Source organism: Hippopotamus amphibius, chromosome 13 (assembly GCF_030028045.1).
Source record: "Hippopotamus amphibius kiboko isolate mHipAmp2 chromosome 13, mHipAmp2.hap2, whole genome shotgun sequence".
Lineage (NCBI taxonomy): Eukaryota > Metazoa > Chordata > Mammalia > Artiodactyla > Hippopotamidae > Hippopotamus > Hippopotamus amphibius.
In genome coordinates, this window is record NC_080198.1 from 37,520,290 (window position 1) to 37,543,200 (window position 22,911).

The following is a 22,911-nucleotide window of genomic DNA, read 5'->3' on the forward strand; positions in this document are numbered from 1 at the left end:
CAATGCAGCCAATAAATAAATAAATAAAATTTTTTAAAAAATCTATTTAAAAGGGAAAAGTTCATTATTTTTTTTAAGAAAGCAATACAGAGATTATTAGAAATGTTAACTCTTTTTTTTAACCTGTGTTTTCTACTTTTTCTACAGTAAAATGAATAACAACCACATCGAAGAGTGGGTGAGGTAGTGAAGAACTACCCTAACTAACTTTGGAAAACAGTATTTTGATTATATACTCTCAGGCTAAAAACAAAAAGAACTGTAACCAAATACTGGATTCTAGTTTTTCACAGGGGTATGAATTAACAATTCTGAAACTGCTTTATGTATACTCTAGGATTGAGCAAGTAAGTAAACACATTGTGGATAATGAGAGCCAGGATTTTCACTGTTAGCCAAAGGAATTACAAATAAGGGATGAGGTAAAGCTAGAATGAACTCTGTGATATTGGATTGGAATTAGAATTATAACATCATGAAATCATGGTTTTTAATATACATACACAGATAAATATAAAAATGCATATGTGTGTATACACCATATCATATTTTTTACTTCTCTTAACTAATAAATAAAATAAGGGAGATAGGATGGTTCATCCTTACAGTAGAATTCTAACAAATGTGTAAGAAATGATGGAAACAGAAAATTACCCTTAGACAAAACCCACAGTAGTAACTTTACATGCAAGAACTATCAATGGATGCTAAAATTATTAAGTGAAAAAGGCATGCTGAGAAATAGGATATTTATATAATCTCAAAGTATGTCCCCACAAATACTTATTATAATTAATTAGTAAGTTAATTATACCTAAAATAGTAACTTTACAGTGGTAAAAGCTGACAAGCACCACCTTAACCAAGTGGTCTAAGTTAATATCACTAGTAATAGAACAAAATCATGTGTGTGCCACCTAATGGTGTAAAGGGAAAGACACACATCACTCCTGGGGTATTCTTGCCAAAAATGCATTATGTGAATTTAATCGCAAGGAAACAGACAAATCCAAACTGAGAAATGTCCTAAAAAACAACTGTCAGTACTTTTCTGAAGTGTCAAGGCCATGAAAGACAACGAAAGATTGAGCAGCTGTCACAGAGAATAAAAGGAGATATCACAACTCGATACAACATGTGATCCGGGATTGCATACTAAACCAGGAAAACAACATTAGGGGACAACCAGCAAAATCTGAAAAGTTTTCTATTAGATAACACTGTATCTATGTTAACTATGATTTTGATGAGTATACTATGAAATGTTGGAGTGAAGAGTACTGGTATTCTGTCTACTATTTTTGTACCCCCTTTGAAGTTTGAGATTATTCCAAAATGAAAAGTTTTAAAAACTAAAATTTTTTAAACAGCCTCATCCCACAAGACCATGAGGAGACATGTCCATTTCATTCATTAATAAATGTATACCACCTAGTCCAAGGTTTTACCCATAGAAGTGCTCAGCATTCAACATTAACAGTTAAAATGAGTTGCTTCTGATATATCCAGCATGATTCTAGACAGACCGACCAGTTTTGCACAGCAGGGTATGTCCCATTTACAGTAAAATGCTATTATATTAAGATAAAATATATGCATCTTTTACTCTGAGTTGAGTCTATAACTAGTTCAACACGCTGCCTCCAGTTATAAGGCTCTGTGAAACCTGCTTCCAAAATAAAGCCAAATAAAAAGATATTCTATTTGGCTTCCAATATTTGATACACTATAACGAAGGACTATGAAAATCAAAACCCATATTTTAAATATTCCCTGGAAAACTGGCATATGAAATACAACATATTTAGGGAATTCTCAACACATTTGGTTTTTCTGCCAAATGTGTGTGATCTGCTGCCCCTCAAGCCCTAAATTCAACGAGTGTGTCTGCTGGATGACAGAATATCTCAGTCATTTCTCAGACTGATTCTAAAAATCACCTCTGGAGAGTTCCCTGGTGGCCTAGTGGTTAGGATTCAGAGTTTTCACTGCAAGGAGCAAGTTCAATCCCTGGTCAGGGAACTAAGATCTCACAAGGCATGCAGCGAGAAAGAAAACAAAAAGAAGAGAAGAGAAGAGAAGAGAAGAGAAGAGAAGAGAAGAGAAGAGAAGAGAAGAGAAGAGAAGGAAGGAAGGAAGGAAGGAAAGAGAGAGAGAGAGAGAGAGAGAGAGAGAGAGAGAGAGAGAGAAAGAAAGAAAGAAAGAAAGAAAGAAAGAAAGAAAGAAAGAAAGAAAGAAAGAAAGAAAAAGAAAGAAAGAAGGAAAGGAAGAAAGAAAGAAAGAAAGAAGGAAAGGAAGAAGGAAAGGAAGGAAGTAAGGAAGAAAAAGAAAAAGAAAGAAAGAAAAAAAGAAAGAAAAGAAAAGAAAGAAAAGAAAGAAGGAAAAAAAGATCACCCTTCGTTCTTTAAAGAACTTATTCTGGTCAATATATCAAACAGATCTCATTCTGAAGCTCCTACCCCAAGGGCATAGTCTAGGCTTGTGACTGGTAGTCTGGAGGGTGGGCAGGAGCCATGTCTGCACTCTATCGCTATACTCCTAACCCCACCCACCACTCCCATTCTGTTAGGACCAGGAGGAAGCTCTCTCATGGCGGAAAACATTTGTTGGGTGTTTTTTAAGCCCTACAAAAACCTTACAGCGTGCAGGAGTGGGAGATCTGAATCTGGCCCTATTTCCCATCCTCCTACCCTAACCCCCAACTTCAGCCCTGCCTAGCAGGCGACCCTCTCGGGAGCACTGAGAACACAGCTTAAGCCCTCATCACCTTCCAAAGCATCCACTCAACCTACCAGAAATTTACATGCTTTCCCCAAACAAAGAGTACCTCCGATCACCAAGGGAGGGGTTATGGTGGGAAGACAAGTTAAATGATGCCTCCTCAAGAGAAGGAATCACTCAAAAATCTCTGCATTCAAATGTGGTAAAATGTTAACATTTGGGGAATCTGGGTGCAAAGCAGACGGAAAGTCTTTGTACCATTTTTGCAACTTTTAAGTCTGAAACCATTTTATTTTTAATTTAAATGTATCCCTGAATAGGAATCTTAATGATTATGGTTGTGCAACTTGGTAAATTTACTAAAGATCATTGAATTATGCACTTAAAATGGGTGAATTTTATGATACTTAAATTATTACAGTAACTTTTTTCTTAAAAAAAAAAAAAAGAACCCCTGTACCCCTCTGGTAATAGAAGTCAAAGATGACAGCCACAGTGTCAATACTGCCAAATATAAGGCTCTGAGAAAGATATACAGGGAGGGAACCTCCCTCAGCAGTGATCTGGTTTTCTGCACCCCCACACCTCAGTTTTGAGCTTTGAGATTTTTAACAATTCCAGGAAACCAGGAAAGATCCATGTTGGTACCTATAAAGAATCCAGTTACAAGAACAGCACTTCTTATAAAAGAAAGCCCAAGGATTTCCCAGACGGCATCTTCCTTTTAAATCTACTTCAAAATAGTCCTTTCCTTTCTTTCTTTCCTCTTTCTTTTTTTTTTTTGGCAAGGGGCTGTGCTGCAAGGCTTATGGGATCTTAGTTCCCCAACCAGGGACAGAACCCAGGCCCTCGGCAGTGAAATTGCTGAGTCCTAACCACTGGATGGCCAGGGATTTCTCCTTTCCTTTATTTCTGTGTATCTACTGAAACAGAAAGCCCACTGTACTGAGCAACTACTGTGCACAAGCCACGTGGCCACTTCAAGTGTGGCTTGTTACCAATTACATTCATCACCTTTCAGACTTCTAGCTTAATTGTTTTTCTCCCCCCAACCAATAAATTTATTTATTTATTTTTAGGCTGCATTGGGTCTTCGTTGCTGCCCACGGGCTTCTCACTGCAGTGGTTTCTTTTGTTGCGTAGCAAAGGCTCTAAGCACCCAGGCTTCAATAGCTGTGGCACACGGGCTTAGTTGCTCTGTGGCATGTGGGATCTTCCCAGCCCAGAGATTGAACCTGTGTCCACTGCATTGGCAGGCAGATTCTTAGCCACTGAGCCACCATGGAAGTCCTTAAATGTTTTTCTGTGGTATGTAGATACTATTAAAGAAATTCTTCACACATTTTAAGATCAAAGTTTTAAATCTCTAGCTTCCAGACAAACTGACAGACCACCTTTTCTTTTTTTTTGTAAGTGAATCTGTATCTTATCTTAGACCTGGATTCATTCTCATCAGGCTGGGACCCTGAAATAATTTCCATGCTAAGTTTAAAGACCTTTTTTTCAAACTTGAGATGTAGTTCACATACCATAAAACTTACCCTTTTATAGTACTTTGTACAATCCAGTGGGTTTTAATACATTTACAATGTTGGTCAACCATCAGCACCTTCTAATGCTAGAACATTTTTACCACCTCAAAAATAGGCCCTATTACCCATTAGCACTCACTCACTATTCCCTCTTGCTTTCTTCCTCTCTTTAAGTGCCTGGTAACCAATTATCTACTTACTGTGATGGACTTCTTTTTCTCTTTATATTTTCCTTTGGAAACAGTGTTCATACAGATTAAATACAAATTTCACTTTGTCACAGATTTTGGTAAAATATGCATCATTAGTATACATCAGCATTACTAGTCTCACCATGAGAGATTAAAGATAATTATTAATCTAGATAAGTTTATCCATGATTATCAGTCATACCATCAATACCCTTAACAAGAAATATGTATATATTATGCATAATACATATTACATAGACACGTATTTATGTATCTAGCTCACATACAAATGAGCCAGAGGGTGGAAAGACAACACCCGAACACTTAGCCCTGTTGAGAACGAGATACAAAGATGCACGATAACCTCCAAGTTCAATCTGAATGGAGAAGACACCTAATAAACATCCAATGCTACCTGTGCCCTAAGTGAATTCTGTGACAGAACTACCAGCAATACTAGATTCAGAAACAAGGCTCTCTACTGCAGAAGTGCTGAAATGGCCATGGTCCTCTGCCCTCACATGCCTGGATACCTGTGCATTCATCCCTCAGACACTATCAGGACAAGTGCTACCCAGCCTCTTTGACTTTCAGTCCAGACACCCCAATTGCATGGGAAAGACACTGGGCAACAGCACCACGTGAACTGGCTGTCGAAGATCTAGCTGCCACCTAAAGCAGTGCCACCACTTTTGAGGCATCTCTGAGCCCCAAGAGGTGGATGAGCAGCCAAGAAATAGGAAGGCAACCAAGCAGAGCCCAGTGTTATACAATCACCCTGTACTACTGAGTATGTACCACATGCTAGCTGCCATACCAAGCACTTCACATATGTTACATACTTTCACCTCACAATTGCTCTGAGGTAGGTACTATGATTATTCCTTCATTTTATAGACGAGGAAACTGAGCTTCAGAAGTTACAAAAGAGCTAGGAAGTGATGAAGCTGGAATCTTAAACCTGTCTGTGCTCCAAACATTATACTATGTGGAGGTATACAAAGTCATAATCCAAAGTTATAACCAAGACCACAAAGGGAACTGTGCCATGGTATAACCCCTGAGCTAATTAGAATTATATGTATTCTGCTCGTTTTTTTCAATAACTGTCTGTAATCAAGTTCCAAAATTAGCGCTTTGCACAATCTCATTTTTCTAAAAATTCAAACGTTAACTAAACATACAAACTGAAAGAAATATGACAACATCAAAGCACAAGGTTAAAACATACAGGCACATGTCCAATTTAGAACAAATTAGGAACTAAATTACTTTAATCCACAGAAATGAACAATGAAATATGTGTAACAAAAATAATTATAAACCTCATCACAGGAGACACATTGGAAATTCCCCTTAAAAGTGCCAAATGATAAATGTTTACTTTCTTTTTTTTTCCTGGTTAATACTCTTTATTCTGAAATATAGCTTTCCGTTAATTAATGCTAGCATGGTATCTCTCTCTCTTTTTTTTAAAGCGCTTTATTGGAATATAATTGCTTTACACTGTTGTGCCAATTTTTGAGGTACACCAAAGTGAATGAGCTGTATTTATACATATATCCCCATGTCCCCTCCCTTACTTTTCAAATTCAAGAAAAACAAACTGAATCCAGTTTAGAGTACCTTTTACAATTATTGGAGAAAGTCTGAGATAGGCAAAGCCAGGGGCTAGTTATCAGAGTTTAGGGTTTAAAAGTCACAGGCTAAATTCCCAGTGTGGTCTAACCACACTCCATGGCCCACACGTGGTATGTCTATTGCCCTCTCTCCAGAGAATTTAAGATTTGAACACTGAGGCAGTAGAAACTCCTACAGAGACCTGGAAGCAGTCCCCTGATAACCAGTCTCAGTCAACAGGCTAGAATAAGAAGTATTGTTGGGACTTCCCTGGTGGCACAGTGATTAAAAATCCACCTGCCATGCAAGGATTCTTCAATATATGCAAATCAATCAATGTGATACATCATATCAACAAATTGAAGGATAAAAACCATAGGATCATTTCAATAGATGCAGAAAAAGCTTTTGACAAAGTTCAACATCCATTTATGATAAAAGCTCTCCAGAAAATGGGCATAGAAGGAAATTACCTCAACATAATAAGAGCCATATATGAAAAACCAAAAGCCAACATCGTTCTCAATGGGGAAAAACTGGAAGAATTCCCTCTAAGAACAGGAACAAGACAAGGGTGTCCACTCTCACCACTATTATTCAACATAGTTTTGGAAGTTTTAGCCACAGCAATCAGAGAAGAAAAAGAAATCAAAGGAATCCAAATTGGAAAAGAAGAAGTAAAATTGTCACTCTTTGCAGATGACATGATATTATATATAGAAAACCCTAAAGACTCTACCAGAAAACTGCTAGCACTAATTGATGAGTTTAGTAAAGTAGCAGGATACAAAATTAATGCACAGAAATCTCTTGCATTCCTATACACTAACAACGGAAGAGCAGAAAGAGAAATTAAGGAAACTCTCCCATTCACCATTGCAACCAAAAGAATCAAATACCTAGGAATAAACCTGCCTAAGGAGGCAAAAGATCTGTATGCAGAAAACTTTAAGACATTGATGAAAGAAATCAAAGACGACACAAACAGATGGAGGGACATACAATGTTCCTGGATTGGAAGAATCAACATAGTGAAAATGTCTGTACTACCCAAAGCAATTTACAGATTCAATGCAATCCCGATCAAATTACCAATGGCATTTTTCACAGAACTAGAGCAAGAAATCTTACGATTTGTATGGAAACGCAAAAGACCCCGAATAGCAAAAGCAATCTTGAGAAGGAAAAATGGAGTTGGTGGAATCAGGCTTCCTGACTTCAAACTATACTACAAGGCCATAGTGATCAAGACAGTATGGTACTGGCACAAAAATAGAAAGGACGATCAATGGAATAGAATAGAGAACTCAGAAGTAAGCCCAAACACATATGGGCACCTTATCTTTGACAAAGGAGGCACAAGTATACAATGGAAAAAAGACAGCCTCTTCAATAAGTGGTGCTGGGAAAATTGGACAGCAACATGTAAAAGAATGAAATTAGAACACTTCCTAACACCATACACAAAAATAAACTCCAAATGGATTAAAGACCTACATGTAAGGCCAGACACTATAAAACTCCTCAAGGAAAACATAGGCAGAACACTCTATGACATACATCAAAGCAACATCCTTTTTGACCCACCTCCTAGAATCAGGGAAATAAAATCAAGAATAAACGAATGGGACCTCATGAAACTTAAAAGCTTTTGCACAGCAAAAGAAACCATAAACAAGACTAAAAGGCAACCCTCAGAATGGGAAAAAATAATTGCCTACGAAACAACGGACAAAGGATTAACCTCCAAAATATACAAGCAGCTCATGAAGCTTAACACCAAAAAAGCAAATAACCCAATCCACAAATGGGCAGAAGACCTAAATAGACATCTCTCCAAAGAAGACATACAGATGGCCAACAAACACATGAAAAGATGCTCAACATCACTCATCATCAGAGAAATGCAAGTCAAAGCCACAATGAGGTATCACCTCACACCAATCAGAATGGCCATCATCACAAAGTCTGGAAACCACAAATGTTGGAGAGGGTGTGGAGAAAAGGGAACTCTCCTGCACTGTTGGTGGGAATGTAAGTTGGTACAGCCACTATGGAAAACAATTTGGAGGTTCCTTAAAAAACTACAAATAGAACTACCATATGATCCAGTAATCCCACTTCTGGGCATATATCCAAAGAAAACCATAATCCCAAAAGAAACATGTACCATAATGTTTATTGCAGCACTATATACAATAGCCAGGACATGGAAGCAACCTAAATGCCCATCAACAAATGAATGGATACAGAAGATGTGGCATATATATACAATGGAATATTACTCAGCTGTAAAAAGGGATGAGATGGAGCTATATGTAATGAGGTGGATAGAACTACAATCTGTCATACATAGTGAAGTAAGTCAGAAAGAGAAGGACAAATATTGTATGCTAACTCACATATACGGAATCTAAAAATGGTACTGATGAACTCAGTGACAAGAATAAGGATGCAGATACAGAGAATGGACTGGAGAACTCGAGGTATGGGAGGGGGCGGGGGGTGAAGGGGAAGCTGAGATGAAGCGAGAGAGTAGCACAGACATATATATACTACCAACTGTAAAATAGTCAGTGGGAAGTTGTTGTATAACAAAGGGAGTCCAACTCGAGGATGGAAGATGCCTTAGAGGACTGGGGCAGGGAGGGTGGCGGGGACTCGAGGGGGGGGAGTCAAAGAAGGGAGGGAATACGGGGATATGTGTATAAAAACAGATGATTGAACCTGGTGTACCCCCCCCCCAAAAAAAAAAAAAAAAATCCACCTGCCAGTGCAGGGGACACAGGTTCAATCCCTGGTCCAGGAAGATCCCACATGCCACAGAGCAACTAAGCCTGTGCACCACAACTACTGAGCCTGTGCTCTAGAGCCTGCGAGCCACAACTACTGAGCCCCCATGCTGCAGCTACTGAAGTCGGCTCGCCTAGAGCCTGTGCTCCTCAATAAGAGAAACCACCACAATGAGAAGCCCGAGCACCGCAGTGAAGACTAGCGCCCCCCCACCGCCACTTGCCACAAGTAGAGAAAGCCAGCATGCAGCAACAAAGACCCAACACAGCCAAATAAATAAACAAATTTATTTATTTATTAAAAAATAATAAGAAGTATTGTTGATGTAAAAATAATCCCCTGGGCACTGCCACCAAATCCTTTCTTAACTATATACTCCACGAAACCAAGGCTGGAGCTGCTGTAACTCAGGACCTTCTTGTTCCAGTCAGATGAGAAGTTGCGGTGTTAATAACAAATACACACTCAATATTCAATGCGTGCCAGGCCCAGTTCTAATCACCTCACACGCATTAACTTACCTAATCCCTAGAAGTATGAGAGGACACTGAGACACAAAGATGTTATATTAGGCCACTTGCCCAAGTTACACAGTAGATGGTGACAGAGCTGGGAAGCAACCCAAGCAGTCTGCCACCAGAGACCATGTATTTACTGACTGAGCTAGTTGGATGGAGATCAGAGTCCATGTATTTAACTATTACGATATATTGCCTGGTGCCCAGCCAAGACTCAACCACTGGAGAGGTAACCAAACTGCAGAATCAGATTATCAATCCTTAAAATCATTTTTAATTCTCCTGAATACCCCAACTCTCGGGCGAGTGAGAATCTTCAATAATTGTTGATTTACACACCTTTTAGAATGCATTTTCCTTTCTGTTTCCCACCAATACCTCTACTGAGGGCAATCAGGAGAGGGTACTGAAATTGAAATTTCCAGAAAGAATGGCATGACTCAGGCCACAAGTTATACAGCTGAGCTCTGGCCAGGATGCCACATTCTCTTCAGTGAAGTAGTTTTAGGGTAAGGGTTTAGGCAACACCACAACCTTGCAGGAATTTATAAAGATTATTGTTTTTTTGTTACTTGAAAAGCATGTAATTTAAGTACTGAAATGTTTCACACAATACTACCAACAACTTAAATAAGATTCCAACAAACTGGGTCTTAGCTCATTTTTTCCATCATGGCCTCAACACAGTCTTCCCATCCCCCAAAACATAAGCTTTCCCTATTCAACTCATTCTAATCAGAAGGACAGACTGCATTTAAGATTTGGCTTCCTTCACATACCTTCAGAAATACCCTGGACATCCTTGTATCTTCGAAAACTCAAACTCTCAAGTTTGTTGACACAAAAAACACTATTTCATAAAACTTCATGTATCCCACATATAGAAAAAGCCAGTGTCCAAAGGAATTTTCATGTTAGGTGATAAGAGCATCCTTTTCCCTTGCGCTTTATAAAGTTAGGCTGAATCTGTCATGTAGCCAAGTCATCTTTGGTTAAAGAAGGCCACTGAGGCTAACAAAGTTGAGTAAAACTCCAGAAAAATGAATTCTTCTCCCAGAGCCCTCTTATAGGGGCATTTTAGTGAATATTTGGTCAAACAGAAATAGGCAACAAACATCATACCTGCAAATTTGAGGAAATAAAATGCTACAGACCAAATGACAACAATTTGAGAGAGCTAGTATAACTGGGCAACCACGGAGACAGATATTCTAACACGATGCTTCTTACTGCCCTCCCCAAGTCCCAGTGCAATGGTACACACAGTGAAAGGGGACAATAGTCACCCTCAATCCCCAGGGACTTGGAAAATAAAGAAAGCCAAGGGTATGTGACACTGCTAGAAAAACCTTTCCCAGGAGGGGATAGAATAAAAGGCTCTACATTTCACAGTGTTTTCTGGCTTTCCACTTCTCCTAGACAGAGATGGTAAAGGTATGAGCTAAAAGACCTATGTAGGAAATCACTTTCCCGGACAGACAGCTGTTGGCTAAGTGATGCCCTGATGAGTACCCTTGGCCACCATGCTCAGTAATGCTGCAGAACATCCTTAGTTATCATCCTGAACAACCTCATCATACACACATACCCCACAACATCTGACAAAGCAAGTTGGCAGAAGGCTCCTTTAACTCCTTCCCCTAGACCTATAAATATCAGTCAATGATAAATAAATTAAAAGTCACATCAAGAGTCACGATAGCGAAGAGTTATAAAAAAAACTCAACCCAAAGCATCTTATAGAAAGCTCCCTAGAAGCACATATACAGACTACTCAAAAGTGCCCCACAGATGGTGACTCAGAATTCATACTGATCAATAAGTAAAACTTGGAGGGAAAGAGAATGGATGAATAAACATCTTCCAAAAATACTTGCACCTTACTCTAAGGAGTAAGGACTTCTTCCCTCAAATTCTCATGCCTTTCATAAGATTTTGAACTGCTGTGTTTGTTATTGGGAGCTTGATCCACATCCATTTCCTTAAAGAATATCCAGATATAAATTTTTCCCCCAGAATTATGATTGGAAATTATTAGACATGAAGAAGAGGAAGAGGAGGAGATGACCATCTAATTTCAAATGCTTACTAGATATCAGATGCTATGCTAAGTGTTCTGTATACATTATTCACCAAAAGTCACTACTCAAATTCTATGTTATTCCTCAAGAAGTTTCCCTAATCACCTCATCTAAAACTGCCCTCCTATGCATTCTCTCAATACCCTGCTTCATTATCTTTACAGTACTTAGCACTATCATATATTATATTATTTTAAATTTGTCTACTTGCTTATGCTCTCATTTCTATCACTGAAACAAAAGTTATACAATCTGTCTTATTTGCTGCAGCACCTCCAGCATTCAGAAAAGTGCCTGGTATACAGCAAGCACTCGTGAACGCATGATCTCATTTAATCCACTCCAGAGTCCCATGGGGCACTGGTAACAGAGGGAACTGAGGCCAAGGGAGGTTAAAAAATTTGCTGAGACAACCCAGTTAGGAAGTAACATCTGACTACAGAAACTACATTCCTCTTTTCTATGCTATACTACCTAATCACAAAAATTCCCTTGAATATCCCAGTCTCAAAATTTTTCTCATCAGGATGATCCGTACACATCTGAGTTGTGATAAAGGTTACTAAAAGAATACTGACCGGATCATGAAGTCTATGCAGTTCAGCGAGAGGATTCTATTGCATGGCAGCACTAGCAGCGTGACCTCTGACCCATGACTAGGGGAAGAATAAAAATCTAGGAAATGAGGTTGACTGAATAAGAATATTGTGATGTCTTATTAAGAAATAACTCAAGTAGTAAATATTAAAAATGTTATCAGACAGAAATTTGGAGTTTATCTGAGAGAACACTCTATGGACTCCATGAGCACCACATAATCTCTGTCACCTTTCTTAGTCTGAGATTATATGGTCCTAGAAGACAGAGGCTCTCTCTTGTTCTCCCGCACAGTGATATATGGTACCCTATGCATGAGGATGGTAACCTGTCAAAACATTCCATTTCACATCTAGAGAAATTCTGGCCTTGCTCTTGCTTTGTGATAATGTCCCATTCACTGGGCAAGGGTCATTCATGAGGGATCTGGGAGTCCTAAGAGCATTCAAAGAATGGGTGGGAAGGGTCGGGGGAGAGATGTCTATAAGTCAGACCCTCCTGACACTGCTTGTGTAAATGAACATCTTTCCAGATGTGGCTCGAACAGAAATCCAGCATAGGGATAATCCTTATTTTTAAAGAAGACTGCCCTAGTTCTAGCTGACATTACTCTTTAGGAGGCTGGTTACTTTAGACAGGATTTTGGCAGGGGATAGAGGGAAGAGGCAGCTAAGACACAACATTGTTATTTCGAAGATTAAGTAGCTCTGATAAAAAGCAACGCCCCTCTAGGAGAAACACACAGTTGGGAGAATGGTACAAAAGAAGCGGCATCTGCCATGACTCCCCATTTATGTTTCTACCACTCACAGTATTCTTTAGTACAGTGGCAAAGGATTTAAAGATTACTCTGCGATAAAAACAAGATGCTTATGAATTAAATGAGCATTCTCAAATTAGGACAGATTGTTAGAATAGAATCAACCATAAGCGTACAGACCAGGACTTTTATTCTTCTCTTCAAATATCGGCAGGTAGCATTTTCTGACACAGAATTAGTACCTTTTAAATGACTGACTCAATGATGGACACTGAACAAATCAGGCAACAGGAACTCTGTCAAGGGTATATGATCCTAATCCAGCCATTTTCTGAGGACCTAGCAGTACTTATACTATTAATAATAGGAATGGATGCATCAAGTTTCCTCTAGTTACTTCCTGATCCCAAAGGATTTGGAGCATGTCATCTCCACTGCCATAAAGGGAGAACATGGTCAAAGAAGGGTGAAAAAGTGTCATGAGCCATGCTGAGAACAAAGCTGATGAAAGGGCATTAGATTATGAAAGAGGAAGAGTTCTCATGCAATACTACTATTCTCTGGCAGAGCCTTCTTTTAAGATTCTGGGTACATTGCAATCACAATGTTAAGCACAGGCAGTGGGTATATAAAAATCAAACTATATCACTAAGCTTCTCTCTCCTACTTTACAGATGGAGGAACTAAAACACCACAAAGAAAACAAGTTTCCCCAAGGAAACATAATGACAAAAAGGAGTCTATCTATTTCATAATTCCTCCCAAAACTACCAGGCAGGGTTCAATTAAAGACCCAGATGACAGTTCTAGGTGGCAAGATAAATACATCTAGGTGTTTCAAACATAAGGTAAGTATAGATTCAGATTCACCAGCTCTGACTATATGCAGCTAAGAACTTGAGTTCAAAACCCCAATTTGCAAAGAACAATGATGAATGCAAAAGCCCCCAACAATAGATGACTCTCTTCTTCCCAATGGCCCTCTTGCAATAGTAGCACATGCAGGCAGGACCTGAGTGCCACAGGAGTTGCCATCAGTGGTCTTCACCCTAGGTCTGGGTGTAAGTACTGACCTAGAATTCCTGTGCCAGGAAGTTCCTTGAGATCACAGACAGGCAGGGATCATTCTCTGCATCTGGATCCCAGCTCAGTCACATTCCAAAGGGAAGCACTCCAGACCTGTCATTTTTTTCCATCTACTGTCTTTGGAACATGGTCCAACTACAACTGAATGCTAGTTTTTAAAATACATTCTGTGCCCATTAACTCTTCTAGAGAAACCTTCCCAGCCTCTTTTAAAGTTTCTCCTGGATGGAATGTGGTATGCTCCAAATACAGATTTCTGGTACCTTTCCAAAGTTTAATCATCTGAAGCCCTCCCTCCCCATACATAAAAAATATATCCTTCCAGCATCATTTGACCGAAGTATAAAGCAACCTGGTTGGCCTCCATGCATCCGATGGCATCTTCCAAGAGTGAAAACTCCACGCAGACATAGCCATAGTCGTAACCTGGGGACAGCATTTAAATACAGACGGGAGTGGTGTTAGTGCCTTGAAAACACAAAAGACACACTTAAATCCCCTGTTTCTGAAACCCCTTAAACACAAGCCCTCCCCATAGTCCCTCCCTCCCCTGTACTAGGCAAAGCTGCTACCCCAAATAGAAAAAAGTACTGAAGGAAAGTCTGGATGTTTCTGGACTTAGAGAGTCATTCCAAAATGGCCTTTTCTATTAACCAAGAAGATCCTTTGCCCTCTTTAGCACTGATGATCTGGTGAGGGTGCCCCAGCATTGGGTAATCCCAAAGAAAGTTCAAAGGGGGACCTGAAACATTTTAACCACAGGCTGAGTCTTCTGGAAAAAACAAGGTCAAAAAGAAAAGGAAAGTAACTGGAAAAAAAAATGTATCCCGAGAGATGAAGGAGAAGCAATTATCACAAAGCTATGCTAATAGTCACCACTTTTCAAGCAGAAACCACCTTCAAAGACATAAGTGCTGACAGACTGAGGCAACTATTCTGTTTGGATACCACAGGAAGCTTCTGGTTGGCAGGGGACAGACCATATCAGGTCTCCTCTTTTTTTCCTTGTTTCAACTCAAGTCATAAACCAGCTAAAATCTTTATGAAAGGAAGAAGGTGTAAAAACATAAATAAGTACAAATAGCTGGGTCCAAAACTGTGCTTATGCACAAGGTTGGGGTAGGCTGGGGGAGAGACAGTTGTTAGCAATCAACACATGTTCAAGAATTGTACATACCAGCAGACTACAAAACACCCTTCACCTTTTTCCTGAGCAAGTGTCATCTGCGACTCTCATGACCCATGAGATGGGAAGTCATGGGATTTACAAGCTGATAACTCTAATACTAACCCCATCCTATAATTTCCTTGATACTGCCACCACAGGACTACAAAAATACACTTGTTAATGCAATGCTCCACAAGGGGCTTTCATGCTTCCTCCACTGCCTCACAGGATAAAAAAGCTCATCTTCAGGAGTGACACTGTGCAGATGAAACAGCAAGAAAAAGATGTGATTTGTTCAGATAAGAAATAAAACTCAGAGAAAGAGAAACCACACAAAACCTAGGTCAATTTTGAGCACAAGTATATATAATAATAGGAAACTGATATCATTGAATCAAGGTAATAAAGGCCAAAAAAAAAAAAAAAGTAAAAACAAAACCAAATAAACTAGGGCAACAGAAAATATAACTTAAAAACAGACCAAACTTTGTGAAATGGGTTGGATTCCTTGTCACATGGAATGAATGGCCTGAAACGTTTTATTGTGACAGCAGTAAAGCTGTGACTTTAGATTTATTAAATACTCCAAGTTCATTATGAAATGTTACAATGGTATAATTGGATTCTTCCTTTGAATTTTAGGAAATGACCAGGAAGAAAAGAAAGCTACTAGAAATCTCAGAACCATGTTAGACAGAGACTTTCTACCTGATTTCACAGCTTTGACCAGCAAAGATTAGAACTAACCCCTGAAATCTCTATTTAAACCTACCACAACAAAATTGGTCTTCTCTGATTAGTAACTATTTAAAGAAATGAAACTACTTTAGAGAAACAGTGCATGCATTTGTATATATCCTATTAACAGTAGTAACTGTTTTGTTACCTAATTCTTTTCAAGTGGATTTTCTTGATTAAACTCAGTGAACATCTCATACATAAAACATTCTGCATTTTGGAAAGGGCTCTGAATGTTCTTGGGAAACAGTGCAGAATAGCAGAAGCAACTAAGGTGCCTTTTATCACCAAGTATCTACTGTAAACATTCAAATGCATGTCCACAATCAGAAACGGGCAGCCATGGAACAAGCAGATATACTCTCAAAGTGTGTTGACTACCTCTATAGAACATTGCCAAAGGAGCGTCCAGGTGTGTGGAAAGCAAACCCTTTCCATAGGTGCCAAAATGGAAAACACAGGGAACTAACACCAAATTGGCAAAGCCCTGAGTTTCCTTTCTGCTTTTTTTTTTTTTTGGCCATGCTGCATGGCATGTGGGATCTTAGTTCCCTCGAACCAGAGCCCTGCATTGGAAACACAGAGTCTTAACCACTGAACCATCAGGGAAATCCTTAAGGAAGTAACTATTGTGACTCAGAGGAGTGCACAAAATCTGCGTACAGAAAAAGAAAGGATTCATGACAACATCCATACTTTGCTAAAGGACAAACAGACTTTGATATTAATGTCACTGGAAAGGAAAAGATACAGTCTAGAGGAGACATAATGAGCATCTAATAGCATCTCTATACAATTCTGAGATACTATATGTTGACAATGTACTTCAGATATAATATTAAATTCACAAGCCCAACACTCAACTTCTTCTGCCTGAAACTTTAGCTATTGAACAAAAACAAATTTAAAGTTTAGGGAATTTCCTGGTGGTCCAGTGGTTAGGACTCAGCACTCTCACTGCTGGGGTCCAGGTTTGACCCCTGGTCAGGGCACTAAGAACCCGCAAGCCTTGCAGCACAGCCAAAAAAAAAAAAGAAAAGAAAGAAGAAAAAAAGTTTAACTATAATAGCTAAAACTTTAAAAATAAATAAAAAATTTAAAGTACCCAACCTTGATCCAAAGCGTTTTGTGTGTCCAAGACTCACAGCTGTACTAATTTTCATAAATTGCCAAAATGGGTGATGATACCAAGTAATATTAACATAGCACTTGTTTGTGCAAAGCTGTATTCTGAACATTTTACATACTGTTAATCCTCACAAGACTATCTTACAAGGTAAATATTAATTACCTCATTTTACCCATCATGGGGAAGCACTCAAAGAAAGAACATATAATTTGCTCAAAATCCCCTCAATGGTAAGTAGCAATACTGGGCTCCAAACCCAGGCAGTCCAGATTCAAGTTACTGCTATTAACTACTACATTGCATAAATTAATCTGATTTCAAAACTGCATGGAGCCCAATCACAGAAAGGATCCCACATGCCTGAGCACAGATAAGACTATGTCTATAGTTAAAAAATATTGAAATTTGAGCACAACAGTTATTCTTATTCTAAAATATCTATGGCGGAACCATTGTGAGTGGGCCCGAGTGTAGAAGTTAGAAAGCATTCACTCTCATGGACTGAATATACTGGCTATCAAAACTCTTCTGAAAAGACAAAAACCTAAAAGTCTTGTTGTAAATGATGGTTATAAAAATTACAATATGATAAGATACTTGATATAGTATACTGAATATAGCATATTTTAAAAACTTAAAATGAGAACAATTATATAAAATGTGTATAGGAAAAAGGACTGGAATTAAATACAATGAAGTTGCATCTAATTCAGAGGTTAGAGACAAAAGTCGGCATATGAGATGAAAACCATGCATTGTCAATATCATACTTGAACACCCCAAGGTGAAGAACAACATACCAGCTCTCAATATAGGTTAAGTCCAACACTGCCAGTTTTTCCTCCAGCGTCGCAACAGATCACTTTTCTTTTGGCTGACACCAGATGAAGAGGTTGGCTTGCATTTAAAGGCCACAATGTACGAAAAATACATCACTTTAAATAACAGGATCACAGCCAGCATAGTGAACGCTCACACTCAGAGAAAACTGGAGAGACCACCTGAAGCCATAGCCGGGTCATACCCCCACCTCTCATGCTCACTCCATGAGAGGGAAAATGGGGTGTGAGGCAGTGGAGAGGGGTTGAGCAAGCACAGGTGAATATACAGAAATCTGAAAATGATGTAACATGACACAACTGTAAACGAAAATGATTACAGTGGTTGTATTGTTGTATTGAGATAAATGGGATTTTCTTTCTTTAGCGCTCAAATGTAATTTTATAATTCACAGAAAAAATTCCAGTAGACACAGAAGATGTTCCACTCAGAGACCTAAACGTGCTGAAGACTACCAACCAACCTCGCATTCAGCATTGCTAGGAACCATCTGGAATCATCAAGATGGTAAACTTAGTGTTAACAGTCCCATAGACAGATTCTCACCTAAAAAGAGTCATAAAAAAAGTCTCTTTTATTACCCTTTTCTTCCATCACATGCTGGGAAGAAACCTGGTGGGCTGATGGGTCTTTGTGGTTTATTTATATGACTATTAAAAAGCATATCTTACACCATTTTCTAAACTAAATGTATAGATTTCTCATAGAAATGTGAATGCTCCTTATACCTCTTTTTGCAGTTGGGAAGGATGAGAACAAGACAAAGGAAGGAAATCTATAAAGGTAACATTAAATTTTCAATTCTTTTCCATCTTCATTAACCATGTGGTTGCCTGTTCCCCAAAAAAGTATCTGTGATGATAGCTAACCAGGTGCTTAGGGGAAAACAAGGTACCGAAAACAAAGCCCTGATAAATAATATCCAATCCCAGAACTAATTCTATAGTCTCTGACCCTAGAAAAGCTGACTTAGTGATGCTAACAAACATGGCCCTTGATCATTCAAGCTAAATGTTAGTCTATACCAAGCCCAGCTTTCATAACATAACCACCAAGATTTTTATTTAGGCAAATGAGATGAGCAGTCCTATATTCAAATTGACCTAGAAAAACCCAACTAAACATAAACCAGTCCAAGTTGAACTTCCCATTAGGAGAGTACTGGGTGACTCTGAAAAAGCCCCGAATATACATACCAACTATGAAATGTAAAAAAGAATCAAGATTTTTTTTTTAATTTTTTTTTATTATTTTTTGGGGGTACACCAAGTTCAATCATCTGTTTTTATACACATATCCCCATATTCCCTCCCTTCCTTGACTCCCCCCGCCTCCAGTCCCCCCCACCCTCCCCGCCCCAGTCCTCTAAGGCATCTTCCATTCTCGAGTTGGACTCCCTTTGTTATACAACAACTTCCCACTGACTATCTATTTTACAGTTGGTAGTATATATGTGTCTGTGCTACTCTCCCGCTTCGTCTCAGTTTCCCCTTCACCCCCCGCCCCCTCCCATACCTCGAGTTCTCCAGTCCATTCTCTGTATCTGCGTCCTTGTTCTAAGAATCAAGATTTTAAAGGACACAGGCAGAGGGGAAAATAAATTTTTAAAATTTTATTGGGTATCTTTGAGGAAAAAGAAAACACAGGGATTTTTCCCTTTAAATAAAGAGTATTATTTCTGTGGAAACAAAGCATTATGAATATAAAGTACCATGAAAAATCTTAATAGAGATTCAAGAGGGCTTAGTTCTATTGGTCTTGTTTTCCTAATTCTATTTCATTGGGAATTATAGGTGTTCAGAAGAAAAGTAAAATATTATCGGGTTAGAGATTTTAACAAAAAGTCAAACAGAATTGATCCAGGTATCTGAATTCTCATCAATGGAAATAACATGACAAAGGAGGCCTATGTGACAGATTTCCAAAAGGTACTTTGCTCTGTTAAAACCTCAAATGAATATGTACCTGCAGCTTTTCTTATGAAAATTAGGAAAATATCTGATTTATATGTCAAATTACCATCTGGGAAAATGAAATTGGCCTATATGAAATCATCACTTTAACATCTTATAAGCACTTTCAATTTTTTCCCCCTTCAACTATGGATATAAGGATTGCTGGTTTATAATAAAACAGATGAAATTAGGAAGATATGCACTGATGATTACTTGCTAATTTTTGAAAACTGCATATGGTTCTATTTTATCTAGCTTTCCATCTGCACCAACTGGTTATTTTTTTTTTTAATACTTTTTTTTTTCTTGGTTTGTATTTTCAAGTAGTTTTCAAAATCCAAAATTAACCTTAGGGTCACTTCATCCTGATGATGGTTCTTTGGGACCAGATTAACACTTATTAGAAAATTCTCACCCTTATTCAACTCATTTCAATTCCACTGACATTAACAATGCTATGTGAGGGACTTCCCTGGTGGCATAGTGGTTAAAAATCCACCTGTCAATGCAGGGGACATGGGTTCGAGCCCTGGGCTGGGAAGATTCCACATGCTGCGGAACAACTAAACCAACGCGCCACAACTACTGAGCCTGCGCTCTAGAGTCTGCGAGCCACAACTATTGGGCCTGTGTGCCACAACTACTGAAGCCCACATGCCTAGAGCCCATGCTCTGCAACAAAAGAAGCTACCACACTGAGAAGTCTGCACACTGCAACAAAGTAGCCCCTGCCCGCCGCAACTAAAGAAAGCCCATCCACAGCAAGGAAGACCCAACACAGCCTAAATAAATAAAAATAAAATAAAAAACTAAAAACAAACAAACAAAAAACAATGCTATGTGACCACAAAGGGAGTGGCCTGACCCTCAGAGAGCTTAGGCTAATGGAAGAGTTATGACAAGTAAATAAGCACAGACCTCCTCAAAATGCTATGTAAGTCAAAAAAGGGAACTTTTTTTTTAAACTATAATTGACAAATAATATTGTATTACTTTTAGGATACAATATGATGATTTGATATATGTATATACTGCAAAATGATTACCACAATAAGTTTAGTTAACATCCATCACCATACATAGTTATGATTTTTTTCTCTTGTCATGGGAACTTTAGAGATCAACTCTTACAGTAACCTTCGAATATACAATATTGTTAACTATAGTCACAACCCTGTATATTAGATCCCCAAGACTTTTTTTTAAAATCTGAGCACCCAACAGCTACTCTTTATAGAGCCAATGATCTAGTTCAAAAATACCTACAGAGCAACCGTTAGGAATAAGATCTGCGTTTTGTTTTTTCTTCCCCCAAGCTAAGAATACTCCAACCTGGCAGGAAAGAAGGTGCAGGAGTGGCAAAAGGATCACCCAAGAGAGGAGCAGCATCAATGCTGAAGCAAACTGCCCATGCAGAAGAAGAGAGATCCCAAACTAAAGTGTGTGTGTGGGGGGGTCCCTTTTCACTCCTGTACCCCCAATACTAACATAATACCTGGCACACAGTGGCACTCAGTCAATGCCACATCACTTGTAACAAATATCTTCACTGGAGCAACACACAAGAAAATCACATAAGAAAGTAACTATAGTTCTGTACATAGGCAAGAAGTTACAGTTACAGCCACTTCTCTCTGGGCCTGGGTTATCTCACATGCCAAGCAGCAATGATGGTAACACCTTTACAGGTTTCAGGGGTGCATGAGATAATGCATTTCAGTACCCCTGTGCTTCTATTACACAGCACTATCAGGGACTAAAGATGAAACAGCTGCCCCTGTGTTGCTGCTAAAATTTTAGCACTGATGAATTTCCTCACTAATTTCTAGTATATACTAAAAATATATCTGATTTTCCCATAGGTCACAAAGCTATTTTCATTTTGACTGGGAAGGAAAATATGACCCATAAACACTTTTTCCCCACTGCTTTGGTCCTAGTACAAAAAGGACAATTCACCAGTGTTCTAAGGGGCTCTGGGAAGGGCCCACAAAGATTAATGGCTTCTGAGCTAGAAGTTGTTCAAGATGACAGCAGATCACACTAGCTCAGCCACTCAACTATTCCAGAAGTGAACTAGCATCTAGAGAAGAGTTATTAGACAACTGGCATTCTGTGAGACTCACGCTGACCAGACCACGAGCCTATATCATCTATGCTCTGTAATAGAGAAATGATGCCCAACTAAAGGTAGCAGGTACCAACCAGATGCAGCTGTAGGATCCCCATCTATGGTATCACAGAAAGATATCTGGCCTTCCAGTTTCCTGACACAGAGCTCCTAAAACTCTTGGAATTTCCTTAGTGATAAGTCTTTTGTTTTAATGAGACAACTCTTGGTGGGCTCTTAGGTAGCTCCAGGATGGAGACTGGTCATCAAAAAAACCAAGACTTGATTAAAAGCTTGGAACTTTCAGCCTCATTCCCTAACTTCCAGGGAGGGGAAAGGGGCTGGAGATTGAGTCAATCGCCAATGGCCAATGAGTTAATCAATAATGCCTACATAATGAAACTGCCATAAAAACTTCTAAATCATGGGATTTGGAAAGCTTCCAGGTTGGTGAACGTATCCACATTACAGGAGAGTGGTGCACCCTAAATCCGTAAGACAGAGGCTCTTATGCTTGGAACCCTTCCAGAACTAAGTACCTATCTACCCCTTCACCTGGTCCTTTATAATAAACTGGTTAAGTGTTTCCCTGAGTCTTGTGAGCCATTCTAGCAAAATATCAGATCTGATACTTGTGAATGGCATCTGAAGTAAAGGCAGTGTTATGGGACTGAGCCCTTAAATCTGTGGAGTCTGATGCTAACTCTGGGTGGTTAGTGTCAGAACTGAATTGAATTACAGGACGCCCACCTTAGTGCCAAAAAGGAAGAAAAAAAAAAAATCTCTCATCATCTCTCTGCCTATATGACACAGAGGTATATACCGCTTTCTGCTGACATCATTCCAGAACATGTTCAGACCTCCATTTCTCAACTTCCATGAGGTTTGTCACTCCCACCTCCTATGCCAAGTTCAACTGCAAACACCACTGTAATCAGCTAACCTACCAACAGCACCTGTCCTCATGCAGCCATTTTAAAATACACAACTGTTCTTGGTTAAGGTTTACCAAAACCTTTCATCAGATATGCCTGTACATTGTCAAACATATTCATTATCTAATAAACAAGGT

At 39.0% G+C, this 22,911-nt stretch overlaps 1 protein-coding gene across 3 annotated transcripts in view; it reads right to left on the bottom strand.

The window, feature by feature from the left end:
* The window catches only part of RBM6 (RNA binding motif protein 6), a 106,230-nt gene that overhangs the window by 48,959 nt on the left and 34,360 nt on the right, over positions 1 to 22,911 (bottom strand). For 2 of the 3 annotated variants that reach the window (XM_057704682.1, XM_057704681.1), the window contains one exon: positions 14,252 to 14,325. The exons of the other annotated variant lie outside the window; for it this stretch is intronic. In XM_057704682.1, coding sequence (XP_057560665.1) covers positions 14,252 to 14,325 — 74 coding nt within the window. The remainder of the gene's footprint in view (positions 1 to 14,251; positions 14,326 to 22,911) is intronic. 3 annotated transcript variants of the gene reach the window in all.